The sequence below is a fragment of the Eulemur rufifrons genome, chromosome 15 (assembly GCF_041146395.1).
Source record: "Eulemur rufifrons isolate Redbay chromosome 15, OSU_ERuf_1, whole genome shotgun sequence".
NCBI lineage: Eukaryota > Metazoa > Chordata > Mammalia > Primates > Lemuridae > Eulemur > Eulemur rufifrons.
In genome coordinates, this window is record NC_090997.1 from 109181327 (window position 1) to 109193559 (window position 12233).

Sequence of the window (12233 nt, forward strand, 5' to 3'; positions counted from 1 at the left end):
TTTTTTGGGTTTGCTGTCATTTTCCTCGTGGAGTATCAGGTGGACTTTTGTAGGTTCCTAGGTTTCATCGTTAGGGTTTTGTTGTTCCTGTTGTAAAAGCACATTTTCAGTGCATTCCAGGTATATAATCAGAAGGGGGAGGGCTTTCCTTCCCTCCCTTCCACCTGTTTCCCCAAGGCAGCCACCAGATTAGTACGTGTCTTCCAAGCCCTGTTCTGTGCAAATTCTATCCTCTGGGCTTGCTTTTGATCCCATTTTTTGAAAAAAATGCTAAAGAATATGTTCAATTTTACAGCGTTCCCTTTTTTTAGTCAGTATATCATAAATGTATTACTATTTCCATGATTGGGAATTAAGGTACTCTTATATACCTTCATTTATTGAACCATTCCCTTAATTATGGTAGTACATGTTATCTCCAGTTTTCCACTATTATGAACAGTACTGCAGGGAACAGGCTTGTATGTGTATTTTTGTGGATAAGTACTGGTATTTCTGTAGTAAACTTTTCTAGAAGAGGAATTGCCGTACTAAAGACTATGCATTCTAGGTTTTGGTATGTCGATAACCACATTGCGGTCCAAAGAGCAGGGTATGCAGACTGCCCTTTCTTGCATTTCCCAGGCATTAGTGATGCCAGCAGCGTGTGGGTTTGGAAAGATGTTCCCGTATTCTTGCTATCCCCGAAGGAAGTGTCTTTTCTTTTCTTTTCTTTTCTTTCTTTTTTTTTTTTTTTTTGAGACAGAGTCTCACTCTGTTGCCCAGGCTAGAGTGAGTGCCGTGGCGTTAGCCTAGCTCACAGCAACCTCAAACTCCTGAGCTCAAGCGATCCTCCTGTCTCAGCCTCCCGAGTAGCTGGGACTACAGGCATGCGCCACCATGCCCGGCTAATTTTTTCTATATATATTTTTAGCTGTCCATATAATTTCTTTCTATTTTTAGTAGAGATGGGGTCTCGCTCTTGCTCAGGCTGGTCTCGAACTTCTGAGCTCAAACGATCCGCCCACCTCGGCCTCCCAGAGTGCTAGGATTACAGGCGTGAGCCACCGCGCCCGGCCGGAAGTGTCTTTTCATGTATGCAGGTCCATATGTGTATGTTCCTCAGTAAAGTTCTATATTTGTTTCATGCAAGGCTTTTACATTTTGTAAAAGTTAATTCCTTAATTCCTAAGTATATTATGGTTTATTAGTGGAACTTTTTCATTAATTTTCACTTTAAAATTTATTGTTGTCTGTCTTTTTCCCAGTTAACTGAACTCATTACTGCTGTTGATTTAGTTGACTGTATTGAGAGTTCTGGCACGTAATCATCTGTAAATAGTAATTTTTATTTTTTCCTTTCCAGTATTCCTTTCTCTTATCTCAGTGGGTAGGACTTTAATGTGTGTAACTTTTTGGAAATCTTTCCTTAAACTTTGAGTTGTAAAAGACAGCACATGCAGGCAGCCCAGCAAACGTGTGACTCAAAGGTGGATGCCCTTGCAGCGTTACCAGGTCAAGAACTAGGACTTGCTGCCCCAGAAGCCCCTGGACTGCCGGCCGCCACACCTCCCTCCCCCAGAAAGGAACTAGCACCCCAACCTTTGTAGTGATTCGCCACACACTGACCTGGGTTAGTCTTCCATTTAAAGGTAACTGGTGTTTTTACGTGTTTTAATCTTTAAGTTCCCTCCATCTCTTTGCCTTCAAATCTGCAGGCCACCGAGTGGGTGGAGCTTCTCAGAGTTACAAACTCACGGTGCAGTTCAGTGTGTCCCTCGACTGTGTCTTCCTGCAAGTTGGCACAAATGTTTGCTTCTTTCCCTAATTCAAATTCAGAACTACAAGATTTTTATTTAGCCAATTCTATATCATATATACTTTTACACTGACAATACTTAATTTTTGAGAACATGGGGGATGAATTAGAATATCCCATAATCACTAATTTAATCTCTATTATACATGCAACATTCTTTTTTTTTTTTTGAGACAAGAGTCTCGCTTTGTTGCCTGGGCTAGAGTGCCGTGGCGTCAGCCTAGCTCACAGCAACCTCAAACTCCTGGGCTTAAGCGATCCTCCTGCCTCAGCCTCCCGAGTAGCTGGGACTACAGGCATGCGCCACCATGCCTGGCTAATTTTTTTTCTATATATATTTTTAGCTGTCCATATAATTTCTTTCTATTTTTAGTAGAGACGGGGTCTCGCTCTTGCTCAGGCTGGTCTCAAATTGACCTCGAGTGATCCACCATCCTCGGTGGTGGATCCAGAGTGCTAGGATTACAGGCGTGAACCACCACGCCGGGCCTACATGCAACATTCTTAAGAGTGACAAAATACTACCACCGTTGTGATTTGCCAAAAACACTTAAACATTAGTTTTTTGCTGTGATCTCTGAAATTGTCAAAGGGTGAGAACAGCACTCAGTATCGGGAGTGAAGAGAGCTGCCCGTTGCTCCCTACGGGGAGCCCAGCAGACCGCAGCCGTGCAGGGCGGAGCGCAAGGACTGGCCCCGACACGGCTGTGGAGCTATGGCTGTGTGGGTGCGACTTCCCGACTTGATCGTCTCGTGCTTTGCAGTGTGTCTCGACATGTCTAGAGGCAACTGAGTTGCTTAATGTATTTTTTATGTTGTATTGCTAATAGTAGAGTTGCCATTTTTTTTTTTTTTTAACACAGTTGCCAAGTTGGTGCCGATGGGGACCAGCCTGTCTCTCTCTTTTGATACCACCTGTTCCAAGCAGAAAGGCCCGTCCTCTCCGGAGCTGACTGGAACAGGCACCGACAGCTGGGCTGGCTGCTCCAACAAGCCTGCAAGAATGCCCGGGCGTCCTGCGATGTCCCCATGACAGCTTTTACCATAGAAAGACCCAGATGTGTTTGCTTTAGAAGCCCTCACTGGGCAGAATGTACACATTTTGCGTACAAGGAATTATTCATAATTTGGGACACGAAGGCCCCACTGGTCCAGTTTAAAGCTGCTGTGCTTCCCACTGAGTGTTGTGACCAGCTCTTGCCACTAGGCGATGATAAAAAATTCCCTTCCAGGAGCCATAACCCGTGACATACCCTAGTTATGGGTGACTCCCATGGACAGCCACCCCAGGTTCAAAACTAATGCCATTCACTCATTACAAAGTAGCCATGGGAATGCCATACTGCACTCACCCATAGGCTGCTATGTGTACCTATATGCACGTTGCTACTAATGTAAATTATACACACACACACACACACACACACAGTATAGTCTAATGGGCCAGGACTCATTACTCATTACAAAGTAGCCATGGGAATGCCATACTGCACTCACCCATAGGCTGCTGTGTACCTATATACACGTTGCTACTAATGTAAATTATACACACACACACACACACACACACAGTATAGTCTAATGGGCCAGGACTCATTACTCATTACAAAGTAGCCATGGGAATGCCATACTGCACTCACCCATAGGCTGCTATGTGTACCTATATACACGTTGCTACTAATATAAATTATACACACACACACACACAGTATAGTCTAATGGGCCAGGACTTTCTGATATACAAATGTAGTGAAATAGCCAAGTAGCCAATGACTTTAGAAAGTGATGTTACCTTTGAAAAGAAAAGAGGATTTATAGTGGCCAACGCATTTCACGTTAACAGGGACGTTTCATGGGGGAATTTTGAGTCCACGTAGATTAAAGAAACAAGCATAAGAAAGTTACCAGAACGAACTGTCGTCACTGGTGTTGAGGGAACTGGGAATTCTCAATTGTGAACTGGTAGGGGCCAGAAGAAACCTTAGCGAGGTCAGAAGCATCAACTTAGGAGCCACTTGCTTGAAGAGAAACAGAAGGTCCCACACTGAGAGCGGATGGCAGGCCTGCCCTCCCTGGCCGGGCCGCTTCCTGGGCCAGCCCTTCCTCTGCTCACATCCCACGGCCCGTGAGGGCGGGAAGCCAGGTGCGCAGCGCTGAGATGGAAGATGAAGATGGTCTGTTGCCGCTCAGTCTCTCACCTGTCAGCAGGGCCACGGGCTGACCAACTGAGGCAGACCCTCTTCAGATTCACGTATTACGACCCCAAATCCACCGTTTTTCCTGATGCCGCCAACTGTGGTACTGCTACTTCAGAACTGTCGGGAATCTTGTTCACCAGACCCACCGGCTTAGTTGGTGCAGTGCGGCGTTGTTCTCATGTTCTGGCTTCCAGTGAGTAGGAGAGAGTGGGACACCAGCTGACGATCAGACAACAGTTTGCTGGGGTGTCACCTGTTTTTCTTTAGCTTTGTAAACTTAAAGGGGGAAATGCTCTAAAGAGTGGTTTGACTTAACTTGGCATATAACCCATTTTTATTATAGAAATACACATGTAAGTAAAAAGATAATTTTACTTATTCCCACCATTCACAGGTAGCCAGTTCACACTTAGTGTCTTTCCAGATTTCTGTGCACATCTACATGTATACATATTTTTACAAAAATATGGTAATACGATGAATACCACCCATGATGGCGTCTAATGTCAATTTAGATCTGTATCTTATTTGGTGTGCACATAGGTGGGTGGCATCGAGACTGTGTAGCCTTCCACCGCAGATCACCAACATTTAATCCCTGTCGTTGGACATTTTTGTATTGTTAATATTTAGACACCATAAACACCACCTCAAGCCACAGCTCTGCATCTCTGCGCCTCTATTTCTGGTATAATTATTCCCTTAGGATAAAGTCCTAGAAACGGAATTGCAGGTGTAAGATGCCTTTAAGCTGTGTCTGCTACATCCTGCTTCCACACAAACTCCTCTGCATAGCCAGTCCCCAGGCTGCAGCTCTCGGCACAGGTGAACACAGCCAGGACGCCCCAGTCCACACTCGCGCCCAGTCTGTCGGCCTTCAGGTAATTGAGCAGCTGAGGCATGACCTGGGAGCAAGGTGACAAAGTTAGAATGCTGCTTCAGGGTGGGAAGCACCATCTGCTTTCAATAGACTGTCTCCACCAGGGTGATTATTGGGATCCTGGCATTACTCAACAGGATTATCGACACTATACAGTTAACATATGCAATAATCTAAAAACATTTTGCAACTTCAAAGCCCCTCTCTACTTCATCTGGCCTTCTGTTTAGTGTCTCTTTTCCATTTCAGAAAGAAGTTCACAAGTGGCTGCTAAACTGTTTTTATTACTAATTATCTATTACCACTATGCCACAAAATACTCCTGAAGCTTCTACTTGGGCAAATCTTATTTTGTATCGTGTAAAACCTGAAGAGCAGATGTTGTGACTCTGACTCAAGAAACCCTGGCCCTAACTTCTAGTCATGAATACATAAAGACGCCTGCTGACATTTGTACAGACTAGAAGGGATTTCTCTGAAGTCAAGTAGTCTGATCTGAAAGCATGAAGCAGCAAAACTGCCACCATGGTTCGAAACTGCTTCATACAAACCCTGTCACCTCATCCTCGGCACCAAAAGCTTTGGCACTAAGAAGTAAACAGTTTTGGCCGTGGTCCTCATGATTCTTTCTTCTTTAATCCAAAGAAACAAACATTACCTACAACTGTGTAAGGTTAGTGAAGCCAAAGCTCAAGAGCATGTCCACCAAATGTGGAAAGTCCACCCAAGTCCCCAAATAGACTTTAATGCTAACAACTCCTTTGTAAAAAACACTTACCTTAATGCTTATATCCATTGTTCTAACAAATCCACAAACCAAGATTAAACAGTAAAGGCCCTAAAATACTCCTCTCACGAAGTATGAAGGCAAAGACTCTGATTATAAATAACCACACTGGAGGCAGAGGGCTACGGTGACTCCATCTAAATCCGCATCACAGGAGTCAGTCTACAAAGCCCGAACGCTAAGAAACGGACAGATATCAGAAAAAGGGAGCTAAAGAGACAAACTACCAGAAAAAGCAGTGAATGACAATTCCCTCCAGGGAACAATCCCCAAGGTTGGAGAGAAAACAGATTTTCATTACAGGGCACCTTCCTTGCTGCCATGTGCACGTGTTACTTTGGTAAAGTTTTTAATGTTTAAAAACATAAATCATGGTGACTACACACTAAACAGTCCTTTTTTAAGGTCATACCTGGAATTCAAATATCCTCTTGGCACCACAGGGGCAATCTGGAATATCCTTTTCTTGAGGGATATTTTCACCAGAAATCCAGATGGGTGCAAGACCTCTGCCATATCTGAGAATCTAAAATCAACAAGGATCGTGCCGGAATTGTGAGCGCCTTACCCACGTTTCCATCGGTGGCATGCTGACGATCGTGCAGGGAAACCCCGCACGTGTTCCACGCCTGACGGAACACTGAGCTGGAAGGCGTCTCACTTCTATCAGTGAGCACCACTGATGCCTTCTCAGTTTCCCAAAGCGACTCAGAGAGTATCAAATTACATTTGCTAGATGATGCTTTTTACTACCTAACATCAGAATTTTACTCCTATGACTATATGGCAAAGGGACCAAGAACAAGCCCAGGCTTCCCGTCACCAGGTTCTGCATCCAAAATGCCCAGAATCTGCTCACCTTCACTCACCTATAAGGAAACTTAGTTAAAAATTAAAAGGGACAAACGCCAAGTGAAACATGGTGTTTTGACAAATATTACAAACATGGGTAAATTTCATCGTAATAAGCTTGCTATAACAACTGAAGGGTTTTCTTGTATTTTGTTAAAAAGCGTATGCATTGCTAAGAACTGCCTTCTTAGTGTTTGGGACCTAGATCTAGTCTTCCTATAAGCCCCTGGGTATTTATTTAATCCCAATGACTAGTTTATGTAGCTGAGTTTTCTTTAGTGATTTATGCTTATGGTAAGGGAAGTTAATGGGAATAATGTTAGCACGTCGTATTGGTTTTACTAGCCAAAGGTACCTATTGGAAAATGGGCAAAAATAACTTTTTTTGTTTTGTCAATGATGCCAAAGCTCTTGTGTATGTCAGGCAACATCTCATTCATCTCCCACCCGAGTTACTTCCTCTCAGAGATTATACTCATAAAACATGGCCTGAAAAGAATACAGTGGGAGGTATGAGTTCTACTTTACCTGTTCTGGTTCAAGGACTATTTGAGTTTTAAACTTCTGGAAAATTTTATCTTCCCTGGATTCATGTCTTGCCATGGAATCTAGTTCTTCCTCCAGTGCTTCACCTGAAAAATCAACATAACTATTATAGAAAACAGGAAAAGTCCCCACAACTTAACGATCCACACATGCTGAGGGAAGCCAGCATTGTGCTAATCAGATAGCTCTCCCTGCTTATTCACTAGAGTTGGACCATCTGAATTTCCAGGTGCTCCATGCAGCACTTTTTAAGCTCCCATTCAGCAGTTTGCCCTAAAGCTTCGAAAGAACAGAATGGCCAAGTCAAGGGCTTAGGACCGTGCCCAGCACATCCCAGGACACCCAACAGAACGCTGTCCTGACGCTACTGGACTTAGTTCCAGTCTCTTCATGTCTCATACATTCCTTTTCCTAGCTAGTACACGCATTCACCTGGTCATCAGATGTTTCCATCTCCACCTTAACTCTTGGAATTCCTGCCACCCTGGGCCACTGCTGTTCCCAACAGGCCAGTGTTTCCCAGTGTAACCTTTAGTCTTTGTAACACTGATCAAAATATAACTGACAGACTCTGAGTCAGATAAGCTGAAATCGCTGCTCTGATGGCATTGGGAAGGCATTCATGCTGCTCACTGGCACCTGCCAGGTCTGACGGCAGAAACAGAAAACGCCTCAGGTTCATGTTCCATCACGCGTATGAGCAGTTTCAGTGCGACCTTCAGGGCTTTGTGAACGCGGTTCCCTAGGCCATGTGGCCTCCTGCCAACCTTTCTCCTGGGGACTCAAACTTAAGTCTCGGGACACAGCTACCTCCAGGAAGGAGTTTTCTTTGTAATTTTCATTTTGGAAAATTCTGAGCATATATATAGAAATACTGTAATGAACCTTCATGTACCAATTAGCGTCACCGCTATCAAGTCCAGCGTTTCTTGTCTCTACCGCTTCCCCCAACTCAATTACTCTGAAGTAAAGCCCAGGTTACTTCATCTGTGAATAATTGAGGTATGTACTCCTAAAAGACAAACTTTCCCTTTATTTACCAATTTTCAAAATAATGAGTTTGTTCCCCAGTATCCTACAAAGATGATCACTGAGGTTTTTTTTTTAATCATTTTAAACCCATTAAATATATTCGACATGTTTCAATCCACTGCAGTTAGTAGATGTTCAAATTATCCATCTTTTGCCAATAAGAGCCTTTCACACTGGTTCTTGAGTCCTTCTGACTGAGCCTATTAACCTTTGGTAGCTTCCCAGATCTCTGGTATGACCACGTTCCAATGTTATTTGAACATTTCCTGACCCAGTTCTGGAATCACCACCTCCCAAAAGAGCCTGGAGTTCCATTTAGAGAGAAATGGTATTCAGACACCACCATCTGGCCACCAGGGATACCCAACTGGTACTGAGGTGGCCATTATTTCTATGCCTTTACAGTGGATTAAATACATCGCAAGTTCATAACTGGTAATTGCAGTATAAAGTCAGACCTATAGGTTTGTATTTAATTTTATCCATCAACATCGTCTACCACACCCAGCACCTCAGTTCTCAGTAACTCCAACGTAATTACTCCTTTGCTTAGCACCCAGTACACACACAACCACCCCAAAGCAACAACAGCAACATTCTAGCAACAAGTTTATTGAAAATACTAACATCTTCTTTCAGTCCTTTTCGTTCTTGAGGTATACTACACTAAGGATGTACTGTCCTATTTTTTGAAGTCATTTAGAAGAGTTGTGTGGTTATCCAACTAATTCGATACAATTTCACTTACTTTTGATGATTCAGAACTGATTTTTAAAACTTAATTTTACTCTGTAAAACACATACAAAACACACACATGGTTCCACAGTCACATCCACATAAACAAGGCATGTTCAAAGTCCGGCTTTTATCCTCAACCCTCCTACTCTATGCTCTCCCTTCTCCTGAAGGTGAGCATTTTCATTATTTGACCTTTTTAAAAACAAGCAACAATGTACGCACATGGAGATGCGTGCACAGCCCCTGCCAGGAGATTTTTAGTGATGTCACACATCTTCCCTTGGCACCCGTATTATCGTCATCACATGGACTTTAACTTCCCCAAGTGTCATCTGGGCTCCTCCACGAGACCGTGAGCACCTGACCACCGAGTGTCGCTGCTTCCCGTTGTGTCTCCCTGATCAAGCACAGTCAGGCACGAAGCAAACTCTCAGATCTGTGTTTTGCAATGTATGACTGCTACGAACTACAAACCAGGAAGTTGACATTTTCATTTAGATTCTATAAATCTAATTTTGTGGTGGTTGTGTGTGTACAGCTCTAGTTCTAGAGTCAGCAACATCTAGGCTCAAACTTGAATTGTAAAACTTAACAGTTATGTGACCAAAGCAAGTTACACCCAGAACCTCAATTTTCTCACCTGCAATATGGGGCAGAGTTTCTGACTTAAAGGGCTGCTGTCAGGATTTTAATGAGCTAATGCACAAATAGTCCTTAAACAGCATAAAGTAAATGCTGGATAAATGTTGGCTATTATAAAATAAGTCTCTTAAGTATTTGGTCAGCACAGGTACTACCCTAGAGTATAAATTCTAGGTAAACTGCAAAATCAAACTGTTGATTGAGTTGAAAGAGAAGTTAAAAGAGCAACTTTTAAAGGGCCCCTGCTGCACGCCAAACACCATGCTAGGCATTCACTCCCCTGAGCTGAGAAACAGGCCTGAGGCTCAGAGGAACTCACCACGTTCCCAGCGTCTTGTGCAGCCCCACCCTCGGGACCATCTGGATTCCTCCCCCAGTCCTTGCAGGGAGCAGAGTTCCTGACTTGAGCCAGGAAGCACGTTTTCACCTGAGGCAGTATCTGAAAACTACAGCCTCCAAAGTGAGAACCCTTTCCTCTCAGTCCCTCTCTTCTCAACACAAGGAGCCCTTTCTCCCAAGCATTGTGTTTAATCCCTCGGGGAATGAGGTGCTGAAACTGCTTACCCATGCTGCCCACAATCTCTGCAGGATCTTCCTTTTCCACAACTTCAGGCATAATCTCATCTTCTGTTTCTACTACAATTTCAAATTCCGGAAAAAGGAAGTTGTGGTCTGGAATTGCATGGTCCAAATGACCTAAAACAAAAAAAAGTTACTGGCATCATTAGTAATCATTTAGATGTGAAGATGGGCTGATAATTTTCTATTTCGAAAGTAGTATATTCCATACAGCAACCGTTTTCCCTATCATTAATACATGTAGTTCTGGCACTTAAAAATGGCATCAAATTAAAAGCCTATATTAAAGCAAGGCTGGTGGCATAACTGGGTGATTCAGACCTCACAGCCTCGCTTTTATAAAGATATTCATAAAGCCAGTTAGGAAAATTTCAAAAAGTATTATACCTTTCCTAATTTTAACTTTAAAGTTAACCTGGACATAAAACGTTTGGGTTGACAGAAGCTATGAAACTGAGCTGCGACTAAGGAAAGACGATCAGACAGCGACTCACCTGGCTGTGAACACGCCTGCTTGTGTCCTGACCTCCAGTCCAGAGCCTGATGCACCTTACCGCAGTAACGCGCCCTGTGGCATCGGGAGCATGTTTTGGGGCCTAAACAGCCACAAACCCTGCAGAGATGAGCGCCAGACTTAAGCTGGAGACACACAGATTCTCCTGTTTCTGGGGGAGGATCCTCAGAAGGTGGCTCATATGAGTAAAAGTCATTTTTCCTGGGTAGCTGATTCCTAAAAACTAAGAACGAAGAGAAAAACTATAAATACCTGCAGTAAAATAGTAATTCAAATATTTCAGCTTCTACTTCACATAAGACTGAAAAGACACCCATTAAAAAAAAAAAAAGGAAAGAAACGAAAGTTTTTGCTTTCAGGCAGCTTATTTTCCGGAAGGGAGAAAAGCTTTTAAAATCCAGAAACTAGATTCTGTCTGGAACACACAACTGAACTGGCTCCTGGACCTGGTTCCAGGTAATCAAACAAGAATAATCGTTAAGACGGACTGCAAAAAATTTAAAAATGCTATTGGGGCCTCTCTTTCTAAAAAAAGAATTTGTATTCTCCGACTGTACCAACCAAACCTAGTACCAATCGATTCATCAAAACGCCGCAGGCTACGAAGGAGCGTGGGCATCGCTAGGAGCCTATTTAGCAGAAACCGAGGGCATCCCCGCAAGGACCCGGGAGGAAGCGCTCCCGGGGACCGCGGGGAGGGACGCGCGGAGGGCGGCAGCTGTGCTCACCGCCGCCCGCCCTCGCCCGCCGCGGGGGCCTCGGCTCCGCGCGCCCCGAGCACGCGTCGGGCAGCACCGCCCCCGCCGGCCCGCGGCGCACCTCGCAGGCCGGCGCAGCACGGCGGCTCGCGGCAGCAGAAGAGGAAGAGGCCGCGGTGGAAGGCGTCGGCCCGGCCGGACAGCGGCGCGTACACCTGCAGCAGGAAGGCGAGCGGGCGGTCGCACCGCGCGCAGGCCAGGGCCCCGGGCCCGGGCAGCCCGGCCTCGCCCAGCCACGCCGGCCGCCCGCCCACCTTGCTGGGGAACCGGTCGCTGCGCAGCCGCCACGCCGGCGCCTCCTCGGCGAAGCCCAGCTCCACGCGCGAGGACGCCGCCGCCATGGGGCCGCCGCCCACCGCCCGGCCGGAAGGCGGAAGTCGCCACCGGAAAGGAGGGCGGGAGGCGGGCCAGGCGTCCACGAGAAGCGATTGGAGGACGAGGTGAGGGGACAAAGGGCACCACGGGGCACGGCCCGGCCCTCGCGCCGCTACTTCCGGTTCGCGCCGCGTGCCTCCCGGGGGCGGGGCGAGTGCTGGGCGGGGGGCCGAGAGGGGCGGTCCGGTCAAACCCGCCGGCGCTTCCGCCCCGGGCCGGGGGACGCCGGGAGCCGGGTGGTCGTGTGCGAGGAGCGGGCGGCGGGAGAAGACAGGCTGTCGGGCGGGGGAGCTGAGGCCTGTCCGCGGGCCGCGTGCGGAGCCGCCGCACTGCACGGGGTCGGGGCCGGGTCGGGGCCGGGGTCGCGGTCGCGGTCGGGGTCCGGGTCAGGACGCGGGCTGGAGAGGCGTGGGCGGCGCCCGCCGTCTGTCGGGTCTCCCGGGCGTCATCCCGCGGTGGGAGAGCGGGTGTTGCTGCCCGTCCGGGTTCACTTGCCCGGTGGCCAGGAGACCTGAGTCAGCAGGTTTTACGGC

General features: G+C 46.4%; 1 protein-coding gene across 2 annotated transcripts; it reads right to left on the reverse strand.

Annotated features, from left to right (window-relative positions):
- Nucleotides 1–3605: 3605 nt before the first annotated feature.
- PDCD2 (programmed cell death 2) lies at nt 3606–11704 on the reverse strand. 2 transcript variants are annotated; one of them, XM_069488237.1, is made up of 7 exons: nt 11580–11670; nt 11387–11480; nt 10548–10790; nt 10039–10170; nt 7044–7147; nt 6076–6189; nt 3606–4901 (listed from the first exon to the last, which is right to left on the reverse strand). In XM_069488237.1, the coding sequence occupies exons 1-7, from the start codon at nt 11664–11666 to the stop codon at nt 4743–4745; spliced, it is 933 nt and encodes a 310-aa protein (XP_069344338.1). In that variant the 5' UTR covers nt 11667–11670; the 3' UTR covers nt 3606–4742. The 2 variants fall into 2 exon arrangements, with proteins under 2 accessions (XP_069344338.1, XP_069344337.1); XM_069488236.1 differs by having other exon boundaries at nt 11387–11704.
- Between the last annotated feature and the right edge of the window lie 529 nt (nt 11705–12233).